Here is a 23,389-nt window from a genome sequence, read left to right on the forward strand (position 1 = left end):
ACAAGTCCCCTAAATTAAGAAGGATATGGCTAAATGACAAAACACAGTTGGTATCACAACCATAATGAAAAAGCTCTGAGTAGGGAACTATCACACAATGATTTAAACCATGAACATATAAAATGCAAGACCACTTATAAAGACAAGTGTAATTCTCTATCTTCCTCTGAAAAAGGAAACGCATCATACTGTTAAGGTAACCCATGTTCCAGCCTGACCAAGTTAACGGCTCTGAATGTTTCTGATTTAGAAGTGCTAATTTTGACTCCAATATATGATTCAACGTTGCAAAATGTGTTTTGGGTCATGCAAAAAACACTGCAGTTGCAAGAAAGATTACTCAAAATGCAGCAGGTGCAGCAGTAGACCATTAGGATGAACAAGAGAACAGAGTCTGTTTTGAAAAACTGAGACAGATTCACATATTTAGACTAAGAAAATTAAAAAAAAAGATAAGTGTCTTTATATAAGCATCAGACACATTAAGCACCAGACCACTATATATCAAAATCAAGCTTTCTTTGAGGGAAGAGGCAAAAGTATATCAATAACCACACCACATCCTTGGGCTTTTATTTGCAATGAACATCACAAAGCTATTTTCTTTGGAAATATGGCTCCATTTAAGTCAGTGTTGACAAATACACAACCTAGGAAAATAAAAACTATAGGGTATAAAGAACTGAAAAATTTTTCTTTTTGATCTAAGAAACAGTGGTTGCAACATGAGAACATGAGTGCAGAACCTAGATTGTCTGTACAGAGATTACTGAATGGACTCCGTTCATAATCTTCCACTCTACGCAGCCTAATCTGATCTTACAAGATTTGTTCTATAGCAAATATTAGCTGGTCAACAGTGTCACTGAAGATACATGGACTCAAAAGTCTAAGCAAAAAAACAGTTAAATGATTACAGCTTATTTGAGAGCAAGGTTTTGTTTCTTCTTTTAAATAAGCCCTTAGAATGCTTCCAAGTTAAATGCCTAAACAACAGACACTCTCAATTTCATTACACTAAACACATCTGCCAATAATATGTCACTTAGCAAGCCCCTGCAGGGAATCTTTCAAGGAGTCTGCTCTGCAAAATAATACTGGTACAGTAACCACAGCAATTTCACAAAGGCTGGTAAACTGCACAGTGCACATCCACCTTCAGAGCTGTTATCCAAACCTATGGAATCCATAAGAGAGAAAGATACGCAGATATCCATGTAACTTACATGTGCCAGTAAATTCCCTTTTCCTTAAACAGTAAGCCTTGAGGGCTGTAGGCATACGTGTATGGCAAAAAGTAGACAGAGAAACAAAGAAAGAGTTGATTCTGTCATTGTGAGAACAAGATACATCTATTAAACTGCAGCCTGCATAAGCTCTGGCACATACTGATCACCGTGGCATATCCTAAGAATGAAAAGAACTTCAATGTGACCTATATTCTATGTCTTCTAAGAGCCTGGGAAGCACCCTTGAATCTAATTTTAAAAGCTACCATGTAAAACCAATTAGGGTAGGATGCACTGAGCAAATCACTTTTGAAGGCCTCTCCTGTAACAAGCTATAAAGACGAATCGGCTTTACAGATTTGTTACCTAATAAAATGAAAGGGAAAGTTTGAAAAATATGTAGAAACCATAAATGATCTTTTTCCAGTAAAGGTCTCACTTCAAATTTTAGTTATAACTGTTGTACTACATACATTTTTTATTTTTGGGTTGATTTCTCATCACACATCCTGTTACACCTGCATTATCAAAACTCCACTAACAGACGAGGAGCCAATTTAACTGCTTTACTATTTGACCTTGCTCAAAAAAACCATATTTATTGGAGCAATATTATACATCAACATAAGCATTATAATAAATGGAATTGTAATACAACAATGGATTCATGGGAAGGTGTAAGAAAAAGGTGATTAAGTCCTTTGTATTAAATTTGGTGTATTTTATTTGAGAAAAATTTGTGGCTTTGTTGAATTTACCACCATCACATACACAATCCCTGCTGCCCTTACAATTAATCCTGTGGGACGTAAAAACTAATCCTTAGTTGCTATTAAATGAAGTGTGTGCATAATGATTTTCTTACATTCTAAGTTGTTATTTTAATTAATTTAATTAATAATTTCCTCAGCATACTTTATTGTCTACTGAAGTGACATTATTGAGTACCTCAAATGTTTTTCACAGTGCAGAGAAAAAAAATAGATGCAAGAAATAACACCCCTCTGAAGGAAGTAGAGGGGAAAAAAAGTCACTGGATGTAGCAGGACTGGGGAGAGGTTAAGAGCCTTCAGTACTTCAAAAATACATTTTAAAATAAAGGAACTGACATGTGGCAATACAGCTTCTATAATGTAGTATCATGACTTGGTCTGTCTTAACTTGCAGGGTTCCTGGAGAAGCATGTTACAGGGATTAAATCCCTTTGAATGTTAATGTGTTCCTCTTTTGAACCACAAAGAATATTAATCCTACTCCCCCTCATCTACCAACAGCTGCACTGTTTTTTGTTACTTGACAGAGTGGAACCAGAGAGCATGGCATGATTGACCTGAATGTAAATATTGCTGTTTGCAACAACTGATGGCTTTTTACAGAAATTTAACAAACCAAGTAATCAGCTCACCTGCAGCACAAGTAAGTGTTCAGGCACCTAGAAACCTCTTTCTTAACAATGATATCAGAAAAACTGTAAAACTGATTTATAACCTTATTAAAAAAATAACACACTTTACATTGAGAGTGCCCAGTACAGGAAATCAAAGTGAAATGTTTCCAGTGAAAGGGCACGTGTGTCTTCACAAATACACACGCAGGTGTAGCTCCACAATTACGAAAAAGCGAGTCATGCCAACACTTCAGTTCAGCCACGTCTCCACCACCGACACCTGGAGTCATACCTAAGAACTTTAAGAATTCATCTCAACCCTACACATAACTCTCATTCAGCTACTATATACAGTTTGTGAAAGGACTCTGATTCTAACAAAAGCTTGATAAGAATGAATATGCAGGATGACTCTAAAAAAAATCCACTAAATTTCCATTATCAAAATACATATTTTCACACATTTGAAGAGTCTTCAGTCAGATGAACTGCCAGAGTGTTTCTCATTCAGATTTAAATGTACAACTGAAAGCTAATATGGAACCCGGTCTCTATATAATGCTTAAAGAGTCACAAACTTCAAAGCTAGGAAACAAATATTGTACTTAGTATTCTGAATTTTCACACACGTTTTGGATAACTCTGTTCTTGGAATTGTTTAGAAATATCAACACTTCAGAGGGAGGCTATATATAAACTAGTAAGAAACTAGCACAGTTAATGTTCAGAAAACAGATTATTGGAATTAGTGATTAATGGAAGTTCCCAATCAATGAAAAAATTCTTAAAACACCATCTTTCTGACACTATACTGCAATTTTGAAGCCTTTGGCATAAATTATTATTTACACTTAATGCACACTGTGCTGATGCACTTTTCAAAAATCACAACATTATCAAAAAAATCTAACAATGTTATGCTTCATTTATTCATGTAGTTCAAAAGCAGTTCAATCTGTTAGATAGTGTACATACAGAAAAGAGCAAGAATTTCCATATACACTCCATATATACTACTGGCCAAGGAACTTGCAATTACACTTGCAGTGCATTTTCAGAATAAAGATGCTTAACAAGAATCTACTATTCCCATATTTATGATATGAACTATAAGAACAAAGAGTTACCAGTATTAATATATTGATAAGAAAACTATTTTAAGAAGGAATATGACTGCATTTAGGAGTCTATCTATTTTAAAATATATTTATGCATATGTATTTTTTTTAATTCATGTTGGGTATTTCAGCAGAGGTAAAACTCTTGAATATCTTGCCTTTTCCAATGAGGTACCATTAACCCCCAGGAAATAAGAGTAGCAGTCTGCTGCATGCACAGGCTCTTACCGCAGGGTTAAAACAAGGCAATTCAAGGTTGTTTCAGAGTGTGCAGTGGATTTATAGTCTCTGCTAGAAAGCTGCAAGCAGACAGTTATGGAGCATTTGCCATGCAACTTGGTACCTGGATATCCAAGTACCCCCACCACAAACCAGATAATTACGGAAATAGAGATGTGGTAAGAAAAGTAGTAAGAAAAATGTTATCTGGGGAAAGAAAAGCATGTCAGGCAGGAAAGGTGGTTTCTATAAGAATTCAAATGTTTAAACATTCCTGGCTGGGGTGAAGAGATTTTTCAGATTATATTAAAAAGTCTGAATCCAAAAATTTAGCATCTAATTCTACTACCACAAACTTCTTTATGGCTGATAAAGTGAATTACATCCTAAGCCCTAGCTTTCTAGTAATTATAATACATCAAATAGAGAAAAATGGTGAACTTGGGAAAAAGGGTTTGTAACATCAGATGGAAGGGCTTTGTCCAAAGACTCAGGAGTAAGGAAAAAAAAAGGTAGACTTTATTCCAGTCCTGTGTGTCTGAAAATACTGAATCTGATCTCTATTAACACTAATTATACATTCCCTCGTCTGGTAAACTGAAAAGTTTAAAAGTTTTAAAAGTGAAAATCGATGAAATAAGTACCAGCCTTACTGCATTTCACACAAGTCTGGCAATTCAGAAACTACGTTAAGATGAAGAATTGTATAAAGCACTGTGTAGAAGTTATAAAATCATGTTGTTTATTCAGCTATCCTTCATTTAAAAGCACAGATCAATTTCCAAGTACTTTCAATTCAAGGAAAGAGGGGGTGGAAAGGTGAGAAGAGAAAGAAAACTTCTTTATATAGATTAACACTGACCCATCCAATCAGTTATGGAGCAGCTTGGAACAGCTCCCAAGGCTAAAGCAGCTCCCTTCCCAGTTTTGTTTGTCCAGATGGAAGATGAACACATTTCAGGATTTCAAGCAGTGCTTTGGCTTGGAATCTGATGTGTTATTCCACTTTTAGTTTTAAAAACCTGTGAAAACTTATTTGCTTATTTCATATAGTAGTTGATTAAAATGTTTTGAGGATAACAAGATGCACCATACCAGGAAGGTTGTGGGGGGTAATCCCAGGGAGGGAGGGAGGGAGGGAGAGTGTCCTAAACAAAAAGGGGAAAAAATACAATGAAAGAAACTTCAGAATCTCTTGAACCTGAGCCCTTCCCCTTCACCCCTTAATTTCTATGCACATTTTAGATAGCTGAATTATTTCATCACCTTATAAATGTTGAATCAAAATATGGAAATATACTGTCTTTATTCAGATAATATTCAAGCTGTTTGTTTGCTTGTACTCATGGGTTTTTTTTACCACCTCTTAATCTAATGAATTTTTCTCTATTTCATCTTATACTCATTTACCTGTTAGCCTTTAAATTTCAGTACTACTCAAGCACATTACAATGCTAAGGATATTACACAGTCTTCTAATAGACACCATCAGAAATTCTGCAGGTGATCCAGGTACATCTTATTACAGAAAATATGCTCCTTGTTTTCCAGTATTTGAGGCTAATGCCATCATATGAATTAATACAAGAGAAATGCAACAGATGCTTCCATTAAACTTAAGTGTCAGTCCTGTGCTCACTTTGTTGAAGGTCTCTGCTTCAGTCACCCTTTGTAGTCTTTTCTGCCACAGATCTGCATCAGATCTGCATTTATTAAAATAAATACTGATAGTTTTAAATTAGTATGCATTCTGAGAAGTATTCTTTGAAAACCTGAAAAACTGCAGAATAATACAGGGCACTGGAGGACTAAAAACCTATGGTTAAAAAACTACTAAAGAAATTCATTTGCTTTGTTCTTTACTTATCAGGGTCACCAAGAGAGGCTGTAATATAATAAAATAGCATGCAGTGATGATAGGAGACATTGCTTTATCCTCAAGGGAATTTCTTTTGCAGTTGTCCTGAGTTTAATCTTACTTCTGTGGCATCTCTTACTCTTCTTACTAGCCCAGAACCAGGGTAAAGCTGAATAAGCTACCAATGGAAAGAATTAAAAAGTAGACCATAAACTGAGTTTGTGCACTAATAAAAAGAATGTTGAAGTGTATAATCTGGTTTTTTTTTCACGTTTTACAATATTGTTAGATTTTTAAGTTACACCACCTATTTAGTGAAACAATGCTCAGTGAAATACCAGTTGCAAGCAGGAAGTCAGAGGCAATTTACAACTCATATAAGGTTTCCTCCCAGGCAGAGAAGAAAGCAATAGCAGAAGAGCTTAGGTTTGTATTGAGAAGACTAAGATTTTTAAGCCTTTCTAGTTCTGTAAGGGCTACAGAAGCTAAAAATATCTTTTCTTACCCCATCTGTCCTAGATTTCCTTTGTGCTACCAACTTATTTGCTTAGTTTTGATTCAGAGATTCAGACCATGTTTTTTCTGTAAAATTGGAAATTATTGACTCAAGGAGAAGATTTCAACCTACCTGATGAAGGTCACTGCCCAAAACATATTCCTGGAAGTAACCTGGTGCAGCAGATGATGCTCTAATTGCTTGCCACAGCTTATACTGACAGCCTCCAATATAATGGGACTTAACGCCAGGAAAGTGGTTGTAGTTTCTAAAAACAAATGCTTTCAGTGGTGTTCCTCTGTTTACAATGGTGCTTACTGCAGCTACCTAGCAAATGAGGAGGAAAAAAATTAGTTTTATATATATATATGATGATAATAACCATAATATGAGAATGAAAGCTTCCCACCATATGAAATTCAATGTATACATTAATGCCCCTCTGGAATCTTACTAGGTTCATTATTTATTTACTTTTTTTTAATGTCTAGCTGAATTTTAAAAAGTGAAAGTAAAAATCCCTAAAGAAAATGCTATTTTTAACCTGCAATTAATTGTTTCCACTGGCTATTCTGTTTCTACAAATATCTATGATATTTAAACAAAATGCAGGTGTCAACTATATGATTTTAAAATATTTTTCCTTTTGAAATTTTATTTCATTCTCAGAAGTCTGTAACCAGCAATACAACACTGCCATTAAATATGAATGTCAGAACTGTCAATCAATTTCTTTCTCCAAGAAAATGATTACTTTATACTGCAACCAGAGTTAAAGAACTGTAGTAAGAATCTCTCCTGCACAAGAATCAAAGTCTTTCAAGATTTTTTGGTAATGATACTAAAATGTCAGTAACAAAAATCACATACAATTCATGTAAGTGAAAAGCCAAAATGGTATTTCCATTGAAAAACCCCAACTATGGCAACAAAAATAATGTATCTTACAGATCTAATCATAAGGAGAAAGTACATGTAGTTAAGAATGAGTGTTAGAATGTGCAAGACCTTTAGAGGTGATGCAGCCAGCCTGGCTGGCACTGTCAGAACAACACTCTTCAGCAGCCAAGTGGGTGCTCAATTCTATCTTGTTTACTGTTTTACAGAGGAGGGTGTTTTCATGAAACGTTACTCAACAGCACAGCTGATGCTGTGATATCACTGGATGCATATTCACTCTTCAGCTACTTAATTTCAATAAATTTATTCACTGTAAATTCATCCTCATAGAAAACCAAAGTGTAACTTCTACATTACAATGCAAAAGCAAAACTGCCTGATTCACACTCCATCATTTGATGGAGTAAGTTTCCTGCTTTTTCTCAAAAGGAGGGTTTAGTTCTAAGTACTACCAGAAGCAGTAAGAAAGAAACTTCAGAAAATGTAATAGAAATTATTAAAAGGATGCTTTCATTTTTGGCAATACCCATATACACTCCATGATGCAGTCTATGTTGCAAAGTTCTTGGCACCTTCTGGAAAAACCCATCTTGTCATGAATTTAGCAACAGCAGAGCACAGAACTGTGTGTTTTATTGTGATTTTGCTGTGCCTTGTAAAGAGTACCACCACTGACAGCACTATAAAGAGATTAGTGGGAACAGCTAGTTTCAGCTCTATTTATATTCACATTTTATTACTGAAGAACATGGAAGGAAGCCAAAGATCCCAGTTCAAAGATAACTTTCAAGTCAACACAGGATAGCTTCTCTCTCAGAAAGCAACATACCACACCAGCCTTTTCATGTCCTTGTTTTAGACACGGACTAGGAACGCAGTCAGTAAGGCACATGTTTCTATGTTTAGAAAAATGTGAATATCTTCCATTTAACAGTAAAGCATTGAATATAGTGCTAGGACACCAAAACACCTGTTAATTACAGATTGTTCTGAAATATATCCTATTATATTTCTCTTCTTTCTTCACACCCTATCCTTCACCAAAAATAAAATACCCATGCTTTCTCATCTTTCACTCTCATGCTGCTGCATGTAACACCCCTCCTATGACTTAGTGCCTTTTCTATCATACAGGAAGAGAAGAGGTCTTGGGGCCCAAGAATGTGAATAGAGAAAACCAGGTACCCCAAACAAAGTGAGAAGAAACCCTGCCCTCTTGCAACACAGTTAACACAGATCACAGCTGACATGACACAATCTCCAGAATCTCCACTAGAATTCTTACATTAAAAAAACAAGCTTAGCACAACCCCAAAATGTTGACCCAGTATTTCTATGCTTACAAGTTCTCTGCAATATATTCCAACTAGAAGTAATAAAAATACCAGAAACTGCTGCCAAAATGTAAGAATCTAATTCACTTTTATCCTTTAAAAGCATGGGATATCACATATAGAAGCCCAGGAGCACTTCAACATTCATGCTATCTATCCAATGTTCTTCTAGGTATAGAATTTACTCAGAACTCTTAAGAGTACTTGTGAAATATACAATTAATATTTACCTTAGAAAACAGTACTTACCTTTGGACATTTGGACTTTCTTGCAGTTTCAATCATAAGATTTGAGCCCATTTTTTCTCTAAAAAAAGTGTAAAAAATGGAAAATGCTCCATCAGTTTAGCATGAACAAGATGTACATTTTTATCATCCTTATTTCTGAGACCTTTGCATTTAAAAGAAGCAATGTTTGTATTTCAATTTAACAATCCCATTTATACAATTGACTTCAATGGGCTGACACTTCAAACCTTCTAGACTGTTGGAAGTAAGTCTCAAGAGTGACTCAAGAGGTCTTGATTCAAATTACTCAGTTCACATACTTAACCATAAATCATTACGATTACTCAACTACATGTTAGACAAAATACTTTGCCACATTTAGGAATCAAAAAAATCAACATCCTTATTAAATGGTTATACAGTACTGAAAAATCATTCTTCTGTAGTTACAGAAACAAAAGCTACAGAGAGAAAGATGGCATTCCGTATGATTTAGAAGAAAGTTAAAACATCTACATGTAGTCTTCCATAACAGTAATCCAATATGCACTTATCATTCCTTTCTGAGGTAATATTTTTTCACACGAATACATTTTCATAAATGACACTACTGGTAAGCATTGTAATTTCTCATCATATCAGGGTCAGTATTCCCATTGTTAACTAGAAGATAGCCCTTCTGCACAGCAGAGGAGACGGGTGCAAATTACCATACTAGCCAGTGATTCACCTCACCATCTACTTCAAATTTGATTTGCTTACAATAAAGGTACAAAACTCCTAGAGAGTGGGTGGTCACCAATAATGACTCCAAACAGGCTATCCTTTAAATCAGCAAGCTTTCTTCCCCCCCAGAAGACAGCCCACCCAAACACTGGTGAATGCATCTGTCCCATTTCGCAATTATGGTTTTCTGTACTGACACACTTTTAAAGTAAAGATATTCCATGTGCTGTTATTATGAGATCATCCATCTACAGCTTTCACCCATGACAGGAGGGAGTAGCACTTCCACTGTTAAAACCAACAGCTTTATCGACCTACTCAGGTCAGAAGACAAAAGAAGCTTTAAAGGCTACCATAGCAGCAGCCTTTCATGCAGACAGTAGACTGTATGTGCAATTAGGACAATTTGCTCTTCAAGTGGATATTTGTGCTTGAAGGATGGCTGCATACACGTCCTTGACAGGGAGGAAGGAAGGGAGACAGGTTCCAGTCCTATGATGGAAAACTCCTGCTGACACAATTGTTGTACCTGTAGCACAGTTTTGTTTTTGCTTTGATTCTAGTCTCAGAATCGCCAGCCAGAAGGGGAAGAGTGACATCTGCACTCATTAACTGATTACAGAAGGAGATGAAGGCACACAGAACCATGAAGTAGGAAAAAAAGAAATGGGACTGACAGAGGTGAGATATCAAAGACATCTACTGATTTGCATCACTTTTATCTACTTCTGAAATGTCTGTATTAGGTATTTTCCCAAACCCTGAATGCAAAGATTAAAAAAATGCATAAGCAATATCCTCTGTTTAATTATAGGAACCATCAAACTGAATAACTACCTCATCACATCCTGTTTTTTATGAAGGCCAGAAACTGGTAACTCCAGAGTAGGTACAAGAAATCCTTTCAACTACTGTACAACTGCAGACATTACAGTGTAAGGAGAAAAGTTTAGTATCACCTCCACATTTAGTTTAGTTCTGTTGCTACCATTAATACTGTAATTGCATATTAAATAAATGTATGTCTCACTGTTTAATTTTCTTTTATGAAGTAACAGCAGAAGTGATTCCACAGTTTATTCACATATTGTGTTAAAAAAAAAAAAGCCTTCTAATTTTATTGCACAGTAAAGAAAAGAAGAAACTGGTAATTCTCAAGATGCCTTACTATCTCAAATTACTGCTTTAACTCGTTTGCTTTTGTTAATGATAAAGACTCTTAATGTGTGTTGTCTTTAGGCCACTGGTTACTTGTCCCCCAGTCTTGCAACAGAAATATTCTCTAAATGGGGAAACCAGGATTGTAAATAATATTTTAAATGAAACTGTATTGTGAGTTAATATAATGGCATTATAGTACTTAATGTATTTTCAATCCTAACTGTCATACACTGAATCTTGTCTGACCACAAGCATACAGATGTTTCATTAAACTGTTCATGACAACCCAAATCACTTCTGATATTAAAGTTACTTTAAATCCTGTAAGCATTTTACATTTTTCCACTCATTGGTTATTATCCCATTCTATTTTTCCATTTATCTACTTTGTTTGAGTCTGTCTGTGACCTATGTCCTCTAGACATGACCTACTTAAACAACGAGTCTCTTTCACAAACATTGCTCTTTCATTGCTTCAAGTCACTAATATTGCAACACTTATTTCAATAATGCTATGAATAACATATTGTCAACCATATGCTGGAGGAAACATTCTAATGGCTACAGCAGTGATGCAAATATTCTGGAGAAAGAGCACTCAATGCAAAAGGCAAAACTGTAACTTTCACCCTCTTCCAACAGCAGCAGTAATACCAGAAAACGATGACATCTTTACCAAACCTACAGAAGAGACTTTTATACCCTGTGCTGGTATGGAATGTGTTACCCATCTAGTGACTACAGAGCAGCGTCAATTTATATTTCACTCTGCAAAACAAATACTGAAGTGTTATTACTTGTATTCCCAAACACATGCTTTATCCATCTTCCTACCAAAAGAGAACACGTAATATTTGTCCTACGCTTCATACAGTGACTGATTGCTTCTCAAGACTACAAATTCCCAAAGTGAGACTTTAGCTAGCTTGTGAAAACCCCTAGCTGCTCACCAAATTTCTCCAGTAGTTTCTTAAGACAGCATGCAAAAAGAAAATTGTATATGTCAACAACAGTCAAAAGAAAACAGAGAAGTTGGAACTATAAGCCAGGTTCTTAAAAATGCAATTCAATATAGCATTACATATACCGATATGTTGTAAGCAAAATCTTCTGCATAACGTAAACCATTAAAACCAGTCCTCAAATTGTTACGTAAGAGAGTTAAAACAGACATACACAGAACACATGAAACCAATTTCCTAAAGTACTCTAAATGATATGTCAGCTAACCAAAATTAGTTGTCATTTTCTGAAATGCAATTTATAATATATCCCATAAATGCATGGAACATTAGACTGATGGAACATCAACTTAATTATTTTCAGCAAGAATACCTTCTGACAGAAAATACCACCACTGATGTTGTGGTAGGACTAAACATGTATTACACGTCTGTACACTGTCAATGGATTGTCTCTATTTCAAGCAAAGCTGACAAGTTACCATTTAAACTACAAAAACACACACAGCACAAGTAATGCTTTTAAATTCAAAACAAAGCATACAGCAGTTTCCCCATGCTATAAAAATAGCCTGACCTTCAATATTGCTGTAAAGAGATACTATATAACCTTACAATTCCCTCCTCAGCTCCAGGCCCCCACACCACAGGGAAGCCTCTAGGAATCCCTGCAACAAAATGCTGTGCAGGCACAGCATCTCCCTTCAACATTGCAAATGACCAAGAAGTCATTTTTGATCAGCACACTTAATTTTTAATTTACTCTGTGGATGATATATTAATTGCCTGCTTTTGTCTATTGCACAGGAGTAGAGTTCTTTACCTCCCTCATACACTACATGTAGCTGCAGAAAAACAATAGTATTTTAATTAAAGCCATGTAAAATACTTTAACATTAGGTTATTGTGATCTTCACAAGACTTCATTTAATTGGGTGGGGAATGAAATGAGGGAAGATAGAGAAAAATCCAATTTCTAAAAAAACACCTTTAGATACCTGAGAGAAAAGCTAATGATATTAATTTGATAAATTTATTTATTTCTAAAAATATGCAAGAGCACAGACAAGAAGTGCTTAGAAGCTTCTCCCTCTACTTCATCAAAGAAGTAAGACGCTTAAAATTCAGACACTACTGGTATTCCCACTATTATGTCACAAAAACGCTTTTAATCCCATAAAACACAGTAACTGCACTCTCAAAGGAACTTGTTATTACTTATCAGAAGGAACCTTTTACCATTTTACATTGTCTCTCAGAAAAGATAGCTCAGTTCTTTCAGTGGCAGGGTCAACTTATGCTGGTTGGAAAGCTGTGGCATTAGTTTACTAAAAATTATAAACAATTGAGCTATCAATATAAATACATATTAATAAAGCTAAGAAATAAAACTTGTAATATAATAATTATTTCTAGCGGCTTTTCCTGAATAGCCATCAATGCAAGTGAATACACTTCACAGGCAACTCTGACACTGCAGATAATTTTTCACTGCAACCCTTACAGCTCATTTCCCTTTCAAAGTGGCAATGGACAAAGCCCTCCAGTATAGCAGCAAACATTAAAAATCCCTACTACAGCACATTATTTCATTTCTCACCAATCTCCTTTACTAAAAAGGGCACAGCAGGTGGTTAGTAAAATCTGTAGCAAATCTGTAACGAGTCACATCTAGCAGAGCTGGCAAGCATACAGGAATATAATCAGAAACCAGTGCAGTAAAGCTTACTTTATTCCCCAGAAACATAAATCATTACATTAAAAGCTTCCAGCATCTTGGTAAATATGAAAACAGCTATTTCAAAAGAATGAGAGTATATGTTAATCCTTTCTAGCTGTTTTAAGAATCTGTACACCAGTGAAGCAAGAACAAAACCAAATGCACTCAGTCATTGCACTAATGATTTTTCATCTGATTATCTTTTACTTACTTGAGCATTTTTTCCCATATATCACTGTCATAAAAGGCGTGGTTCCAGCCCATTTTGACTGTTCCAACAATGACATTCTGCTTGAAAACATCTGATCCTAGCTTATGGTACAGCTCTTCACAATCATCCAGGGGGATATGGAACAGCCCCAACATAAAAGCCAATATAGCTCCTGAAAAAAACAAATATTTTGCAATATTACAAACACATATCCTGGAGTAAGATTACAAAGATGGATTACCAGTTAATGTAGTTCATAGGTTAACAGAATACCTGTCTTGAAACAGCAAGACCAACTGACATTTCTTTCACTAAATTCCTGCTCAGCGATCACAAACCACGTTTTAAAAGACCGTACACAATATAGAAAAAGTCTATTTTCAAAAACAGAAATATGAGAAGTTAAAACATCACATTACTTCATTTTGCAGATTATAACAAGCATATGGCAGAAAGCAAATGAAATCCACTACTTGGAAAGGGAAATGAGTAAGAGAAATCTATGCTGTGGTACTAAAAACTTATTTGGAGCATTATTTGCTACCCTGCAAACTCTTAAGTCAATAGAGAAATATTCTAGGAAAATTCTGCAAAAATAAAGGAAATTCCAGTAGTTTGGATTACATTTGGTTGCAACCATTTATAATTAGTTTCATACATGCTGCCATCTAGTGTGTCCCTAACAAAAATTATGACCTACCCTTGCAGGAACAAAATAACAGCACTCAAAAAAGTATTGCTGCTAAATACCATTAAAAGGACTGTGGAAAAACACAATTAATGCATTACTACAATTCTCAGACATATCAAATGAAGAGGGACACAAAAAACCTTTAAATCTAGTTGCGCCTGTGAGAACATGTAATTAAGCATTAGAAATAATTAGGACACATGATTTTTTCAATCTGAAAATAAATGCCATAGGTGTGAATGAAGTTAATTTTAAAAGGTACCAATTTTTGAAATAGAGTAAAAGTACAACGCATGAGCAGAAAAAAACTACAGGAAGGAAGTTACAGATAGCTTTAAAAGAAACATGATTTCCCAGCCCTTTTTCACTCTCACAGCGCCCACCAACTGTGATGGCTGAGCATTAGCCATGTGATGGTCTCAGTTTCTTAAAAGGCAGCACACCCACTTAAGGTAACACGGGCCTACTTGACACAAAGTTTCATCACACTTGACACAAAGTTTCATCATACTTGACACAAAGTTTCATAAAGAGAAACTATCTCAATTGCCAAATCACCAGATGCCTGTATTCAACCCAGACTTAACACCAGCAGGAGAGAAACACCCATTTTCCTGAGTCATGCAAATCCTCTTCACATTCTCTTCCTCTAAACTCTCCAGCACCAGTTCTACAGTATCATACATTTGATATTTTGGTGAGCAGATTCAAAGTGTGCAGAGCCTATTACAACATCATTGCAATGATCTTTCTCTGTGACTACCTGCATTTACACTCTCTGACCCTCAATGAAGAGAAGCATGGGGAAGATAACTACAAAGACAGTGATGCTTAATTCACAGCAAGGGTATTTCCAAACTTCAAAGGCAAAACAGCTGAAAAGTATTAAGAAATACAAAAACTGCAGCAGAAAAGAGAAGTGCAGGGCACAAGAGGCATCCTTCCTATAATTTAATCCATCACTCTTGTGAAGCACAATTCATTCAACTATAAGACTATTGGCATATGTACTGCCAATACAAACACAACTGCCAGCAGTGCTGGCAGACAAGAACAGCCTCACCCAGCCATGTCTTTCCATTTATTATTGCAAACTGGACAACTGCAGACAAAAGCGTAATTGCGTAAAAAAAAAATTGAAAGAATTTGCTAAGTAAGAATTTGCTAAGTACTTACTAGCAGTCATAAATCCCAAAATTTGAGGAAGAATTAAAAACCAAGTTAGTTTTAGTGACAGTAGTGGGAGTAAATTAACAACACGAGGCCTCTCTATCCAAGGTAAAAACACCTATATTCATTGAAGACAACACTGGACAAGTGTTTTGTAGGGAAACCATCTTCCAAGAAACAACCACTTACTGCTAAAGTAACTAATGGAGGATTTATTTGGAAGACTATTAAAAATGTAAAGCAGGGAACTATATTGTGGCTACAAACAAATTCTTTCTAGAAGACCGAAACACCCTCCTCCACTATTTTGAGTCTATTAAGCAAATCTCTTTAAACACACTTCTTCTACTCAGGGTGATCTGTGTTTAATAGAATTTCTGATCGAAAATAAGTATGACAGAAAATTTGAAGAATGTGGGTTTCTTCAGGAAACTGAGCTAGTAAACTACAGCATACCTCCTACGTTAGAAAACATACTTGTGCTGCTACTGGTCTAACAATTTCTGAAGGAGATTACTTTAAAGGAGAAACTTATGCTTTGGAGTTTCCTGCTTTCTAGGGAGGAGTAATTTATCACTGAGTCACAAGTGTAAATAAGTCTGGGTGGGACCTGCAGACATCATCTAGTCCAGCCTCCTGTTCCAACAGGTATAATTAGAATAAGCTACTCAGGACTTGCTCAGCCAAATTTTGAGTATCTCCATGGACAGAGATTACAAGGTCTGAACAGGAAACTCCTTCCAGTGTCTGACTGACCCTGCAAGAAAAACATGATCCTGTACCTAATTATAACTTCCCATACTCCAACTTGTCTGCTGGCTTTTCTCCTACCCCTGTACACCTTCAAAATTATTCCAGATCCATCTTCTCTACATTTTCCCATTAGCTGAACCAGGATAAAGGCCCTTAGCCTTCTCAAGGCCAAATAAACCCAGTTTTTGCACTCTCCTTTACATGTCATGAGCTCCAGCCCCCTGGCTCTCTGCCAGATGCACCCAGTACAAAAAACACACCCAAAAGATTAAGGGTTTATAGAGGAGCCCATAACAAGATCTTTGTGGCCAAACAGACACTTCAATTGTTGGGTACGTTCTCGTCCATGCAAGTCAATGTGGTAGCTTTCTTTGCTCTAGAGTGCAGTGATGATTCATGTCCAACTTGTTCCAAACAAGACCAGGTCCTCTCCTGCAAAGCTGGTTTCTAGGCCGTCAGCCCACCTCTGACGGAGCGCTTTGTATTTGGCTTTACTGAACCTGCCAAGCCATTTCTCCAGCCTGTACAGACCAATATGAAGGAAGGGCACCACAGCATTGACCACTTCCTCTAATTTAGATCATTCAAGATCTTGCTACAGGCACATTCTGTCCTTCTGGCAGGCAATTAATAAAGATGAAACATTGCTGTTAACTTAATAAAGGAAACATGACTGACTCAGCATCAGTTCTTGAGGGCTATTATCTTAGTAGTCTGTAAAGCTCCATAAATACCTAAGATAACTGTTTCTATGTGCAAATTGAAGATTTCATACAAAGTGAAAAAATGACAAATCAGTTTAAAGCCATAAGTTTGTCATGAACTACCCAAAGTTCTTATTCAGAAGCAAAAAGAAAGACTCTAGAAATCACAACTGTACTTTCCCAGCTTACACTCTAACTCAGAAACTACAAAATCTTTATATATTCTCAGATGTTCTTTTACTACATTGATAGCAGAACTCCAACTTGTGACTTAATAATTACCTGTGCTTACGCCACAGATGTAGTCAAAAAGTTGATGAACGGGCTTTCCAGTTAATTCTTCTAGTTTCCGTAGAGTCTGAAGTGCAACTAAACCCCTGAAACACAAAATTCCCCTTCACATACAATGGCGGTCTTATCTTACATAGCTCTAATCATTTTTCAATCACCTTTAGCTTCATTATAACTAATTATAATTGAACAGCTGCAACAGTAAGAATCCTGAATATTTTAGGAAATAAAACAGCAGAAGAACACAGTTACAATAGAATGATGTATACTAAATATGAAGGACATACTCAGGCATACCAAAAATAGTATTCAACAGCTACAGCCATATTGTTTTACAGCAAAGGCTTGGGGGGTGATCAATTTCTGTGGATGTAGACTAAGGATAGATTTTAGTTGCATTCCCACTACACAGCACTTAAATTTTGGTCTTCACAAGGCTATATAATGCCCCTTGGGGGCATAGTATTTTCCAGTATGGGGCTTCCTTGGCCTCAATTCAATGTATCTGAAATAATGGGAGAGATGAATTAGAAACCATCAGATTTGTGTTACTCTATCACAAAACAGTATCTTGAGTGCAGCAGTGTGAATTCTGTTGGGATAGAGCGAGATAACTGTGTATGGCAAAATGAGCACCAAAACAAACACCATTCAAGCAGAAATGCATAGAAAAACAGCACCCATCCCTTAGACAGTCAAATGTGACAGAAATGTAACTCATACATTGCCTCTTTGGGCATTTGTCTATCAAAGAGAGACTGAAATTTTACTTCTAGTTACAGTATGAAAAAGGTTACAGTACGAAAAAGGTTACAAGTATGTAAAACCCCAGAAGTTTTACCTTGTTCCTCCTCCATCAATGGTGAGGATTCGAATTCCCCAGCCTTTCACAGGGTCTGTATAGCCAATCAGAGCTAAAGTTTCTCTAACAGCAGCCTGAAGACTTTCATCATTAGCCTGTCTCAGTCGCAACAGGCATGGGATTAATTTTTCCTATTGATAAATACAAGGATATTTAATTCTAACCATATGTTTAAACCAAAAGAATACATTCTTAAATTTACTAGCATGGCATTACAGTACAGAATTAATATACTAGTTAAACTTGGAAGAAAACTTCCTCAAATCTGTATTTACCCAAGTCTTTCTCTAACCAGGGAAAGAAAGGATGTCAATATTATGCTGTACACACCTCACTGCTATAGTAACTACCTATCAGAATTAAACAAACAAGATGATATGTAAATATTTTTAATAGCTAGGAAAGTTACATTTACCACTTTCCTTTTATTGACTTAGTATCATATCAGCCAAGTGTAGACTCGAGTATGAGGCACACCAAGTACAGGTAAAATCCCACATTTGCTTAGTAAGTACCACACTGCTTCAAAACAAGAAATGCCTTCTAAGTACACTAATACCAAAACAAAATTTAAAATGCTTTCCCACACAGAGTATTTTTTAAATGGACATTACCACAAAGATACACAGCATTACAATCAAAATGGGACTAGTGAATACACTCTTTCATAATAAAGTAATTCACATATATTTATGTAAATGCCTGACCTGTACCCTGCCCAGATGATTTATCTGGCCTGCACTCCATTCCCAAAGGCTACTTCTTCCAGAAATTCCACCATCTGTGTCACAGGTTTGTCACATCTTGTGGAAAAAGGCACAAGGTTGCCAAATGCTGTGATTTAGCTAGTACTTCTAGAGTAGCCTACCACCCACCTCCTGCCCTCATAATGCAGGGAAGAAAACAAGTAGGACTAGATTACATTAACTTATTTGATGGTTCTCTTGCCACTTCTCTTCGAAGAAAGCATGTAAACAAGCATAGAAAGTACTGTGCATTTACAGATCAACTGTACAGCACACTCCCATCTGTCAACTGCCACAGGGGACACAGTGTACGACCTTTATCTACCACTGGAAAAAGCTATACTACCTACCCACATGACCATGCCGTGTGCTTCTAAATTAAACATTGCAAACTTAAGAGCCTTTAGCTAAACTCACAGTAGCTTGCATATGAATCTGCTTGAACCAGCTATAAAGTTATAAAAAGATATGCTCAAACTACAATCCTTGCAAACAGGAAATATGACTAGTCCACAAAAGCACAGAAGGATTTATGCTGTTCTAGATCAATAATTTGTCAGATTGATTTTTATGTATGCATAAAAACTATTTGCACCTTAATTGCAACTCCTCTGCTCTCTGGAAATTCTAGAAGATGATAGGTCAGTTCTTCAACCCTGTTGATGCAGACTCTTGGATTAGAGGATCTCCGCAGAGCTTGAACTAAAGCTCGAGTCCTGTTATCAATACTCACTCTTGCAATGATCTAAAGAAGACAGACAACATAAAACTACTCTGAGAAACATGTCAAGACTAATTTCAAAGTGTTATTTTAAGATTTCTCAGAAGCCATGAATAGCATTGTACCAGAGATCTCCTACAGATTCCAAGTAAGCACTGTTTAAATTATCAACAAAAACCTTTTGATTCTTTATTTAGTAGAAAACAAAATAAAGTTTACAGCAAGAATACCCCAAACAAACAGCTCAATATGTATTCAGATGGACTTTCAGATGGACTTTCAGGTATTTAAACCATTAACAAACCATAAACTGTAAAAATACTATAGCTACAAAAAACACTACAACTAGATCTGTCTGTAATTATGGACTCTATGCATATATGAACTAAATGCATGTACCTACAGCACACACACACAGAGGTGTGTGTGTGCATATATACATACACAGACACTCTTCATATATAAACTTGCATAACCAGATGGACTTTCAGGTATTTAAACCATTAACAAACCATAAACTGTAAAATTACTATAGCTACAAAAAACACTACAACTAGATCTGTCTGTAATTATGGACTCTATGCATATATGAACTAAATACATGTACCTACAGCACACACACACACAGAGGTGTGTGTGTGTGCATATATACATACACAGACACTCTTCATATATAAACTTGCATAACCAGATCTATACCTGCATAAAACATCTAATACTTAAACATAGATGTACCTATACCTACTTTTAAGTACATGTATATATATGTAAGTTTACATAAAGTATGCATACATATATATACAATCTACATAGTTTTATATATGTACTCATTTATAAAAGTGCACAGAATGAATCAGAGAACAGTTCGGATTGGAAGAGTCCTTTAAGATCATCTAGTTCTAACTCCCTGCTGTGTGCAGAAACACCACATATATACCTATATGGAAGTATAGAAGTACAAACTTATATGAAAGTAAAAGTATGTGTACATCTGTATGCAAGTATATGCAGGGGTACACACGTATTTACGTAAGTAAATGTGTGTGTGTCTATGCTTAAATATAGGTACATACACTAGTGTAGCATATATACACACTTGTATAAAATACATATAAAAATAATACGTAAATTAACACAAAACAAAGACTTGCCTTTTCTCTCTGAAGAGACAAATGCTTTTCTCTCTCTTCTGCAGTCTTGGCCTCTTTTGCTTTGTCCTCATCACTTTTCTCAGACACTTCTTGTTCCTGCTGTTTACTCTTTTCTGGTGAAACAACTTTCGTATCTGATCTTAACTTTGGAACCAACCCACCAATATAGCTGTCGACAAAAGCCTGTACACTGTTACTGGGATACGAAAGAAAGTCTGCAATACTTTTTTTAGTGGAAACTGGGAGAGCAGTATTTGTCTTTTCAGTACCCAAGATCTCTGCTTCAGGAGCTAAAGCAGCTGCTGAATTCACTCTCTTTTCTTCGCTTGTTACAGTATTTGCTGGTGAACCAAGCTTATTCCTCTCTTCACTTTCAGAGTCCTGTAATAAAGCATTCCTTTTTCTTCCTTGTTCCATAACAGAATTATTAAAGTAAGAGTTGATATGATCAGCTACAAAGTTGTAAGTCTCTCCAAAATTTGTAGAAAAGTAGCTTACATGAAAAAGGTGACTTTTAGTAGATGCTGAAACTTCTGGAGTATCTTGACAAGTGCTGCTTGAACTTACTAACACAGATTCCAAGTTTTCACTTGCACAAGTGGATTTCTTTGCAGCTGGGCCTCTGTTGCAATCGTCCTGAGTTCTGACATCTGTAACTTGTTTATCATTTTCTAGATTTGTGCTGATGTTATTTGCATCTGCACTACTTTTATTTGCTTTACCCAAAGTACCTGAGTGGGACTTTAATCGAGCTATTCGTGACACCAGCTCACTGTGAGTGCCAGACACTGCCTTTGAAACAGATTCTATAGTATTCTTAATTCGTGACATGCGAATGCTCACCTTCGTAAGTCCTTTAGAAGAAGAAGTTAAAAGTTTGGAAACTCTGTAGTATAAAAACTCATGGCTATAAATGTACTTGTTATACCAAAATGTTCGGCTTCTGGCCCACTTACACCAAGGCTCACTTGTATGAAAAAATCTCAGGTGTGCAGCATGATTTATCCTCCAGCAGGCTTTAGGTCTACCAAAACACAGGTATTTGTTTCTCTGCTTCCACCAAAGATTTTTTGGGTTAATCAAAAAGAATAAATATGCATCTAAGGATAAATGAACTGTCATAACTTATAAATAATTGCACCTTTTCTATATTGCTTTCTACTTCATTCCAAAAAATATGTCAATAAGTAAATCCCGTAATGTAGTGTTGTCTGAAAAAGAAAAAACCAAAACAAAATTAAAACCAACAATGGAAACCCCAAACCAGAAACAAGTTAAACTAAAAATCACTGAGTTGTTTAAAACAGATGAAGCTTGTGTATCTGTTTGGTAAAGACAAATAAACACTCAAATCAAATTGAATAATCTCATGGGAAAATCCACTGCTCAAGACATTTGGCAGGTAGCTCACCCCAACATTTCAACATGCTACTCCCTAAAGGCCAGTTTAAGCTCATCTTGAACAATATGTGACACTTCTCAAAAGTACTTAATGACATATGGAAAATTGATTGCCGTTTCTTCAGCAAATTATCTTGTGCAGACACAACGTTTCAAATGTCATTATATTACCACCGCTTAGCAGAATTCCTCACAAGGGAGAAGTGACACCAATGCTTTGATCAAAGTTCACCAAAACGTGCCCTAAGAGCCAAGGGCAGGATATAATCCTTACTCTGCAAAGAAAAGTGCAACTGGTGGAGCAGCGTTTTACACAGCACACCAGAGTCGTGCTGATATGCAATGCTTTGATCAAAGTTCATCAAAACGTGCCCATCCTAAGAGCCAAGGGCAGGATATAATCCTTACTCTGCAAAGAAAAGTGCAACTGGTGGAGCAGCGTTTTACACAGCACACCAGAGTCGTGCTGATATCGCAGAAGCAAATGCATTATTTGCCCAAAAAATAATCCCAGGCTTCTCCAGCGCCAGTGACAAATGCCGAGAAGGGCTGCCAGGCAGGCACGCAGGCCAGCTCTTGAGCAGGCCGACTTCACAGCGACAGCAGAGGCGAAACCCCGGCAGCACCATCGCTACTTACAGTCTGCTCTGCCTGCGCTGTGCCTGTCCCGCCGGGTGACCGCCGCGCAGCCGGCTGCGGGCCCCAGCCCGGGCCAGGCTATATAAGCACGGGGGCGCCTCCGGCCTCGGGGGCAGGCGCGGCCGCTGTTCCTGCCTTGCGCCATTTCCCCGAAACGCTGCCGAGAGTGGCGGCGTAAACAAGCACCGAGTCCAGGCCCCGCTGTCCCCGGCCCACCTCCCGTTACGCGAGCGAGCCCCGCGTGCCCGGCACGCGCTCATCGTGTTCCCCCCGTCCTCATATGGCCCCACGACACGGTGGAGATGCGGCCCGACCCGGCGGCGACGCGGCCCGTCCTGGAGGCGGTACCTGCTGGACAGCGGCTCCCGCCTCCCCCCTGTCCCCAGGCCGCCGCCGAACGCCAGGCAGGGGCCGCGCCCTCACGAGCGGCGCCGCCCCAGCGGAGCGGGCGGGAGCCGGCGGGGCCCGGCACAACACCCGCGGCGGGGCGGCGCCTCTGGCGGGCGGTGGGCGCTCCCCGGGCTGCCGAGGGCGGCGCTTGGAACGGACCAGCAGGATTGGTGGGGCCTAGCCTGTCGCCCGGCTGACCAGACCGCTCAAAGCCCCATCGAGCGCTCAAAGCCCCATCCAGCCTCGGTTTGAGCGCTGCCAGGGTCAGGGCATTCACATCCCTGGCCCAGCAACTTGGTCTGGTGCTTTTCCACCCTCACA

The 23,389-nt window shown here is 37.4% G+C and overlaps 1 protein-coding gene across 4 annotated transcripts in view; it reads right to left on the reverse strand.

Moving 5' to 3' along the window:
* Positions 1-23,166, reverse strand: part of PNPLA8 (patatin like phospholipase domain containing 8) — a 34,531-nt gene extending 11,365 nt beyond the window's left edge. Inside the window, exons 1-8 of one of the 4 annotated variants that reach the window (XM_041471506.1) lie at positions 23,027-23,166; positions 20,639-21,849; positions 19,362-19,511; positions 18,000-18,151; positions 17,150-17,244; positions 13,550-13,721; positions 8,791-8,848; positions 6,440-6,634 (exon numbers count right to left, since the gene is read on the reverse strand). In XM_041471506.1, the coding sequence (XP_041327440.1) occupies positions 6,440-6,634; positions 8,791-8,848; positions 13,550-13,721; positions 17,150-17,244; positions 18,000-18,151; positions 19,362-19,511; positions 20,639-21,760 (1,944 nt within the window). In that variant the 5' untranslated portion in view covers positions 21,761-21,849; positions 23,027-23,166. The other 3 variants (XM_041471508.1, XM_041471505.1, XM_041471507.1) reach the window with 3 other exon arrangements.
* Between the last annotated feature and the right edge of the window lie 223 nt (positions 23,167-23,389).

This window comes from Pyrgilauda ruficollis, unplaced genomic scaffold (assembly GCF_017590135.1).
Source record: "Pyrgilauda ruficollis isolate IOZ18807 unplaced genomic scaffold, ASM1759013v1 scaffold27, whole genome shotgun sequence".
NCBI classification, from domain to species: Eukaryota; Metazoa; Chordata; class Aves; order Passeriformes; family Passeridae; genus Pyrgilauda; species Pyrgilauda ruficollis.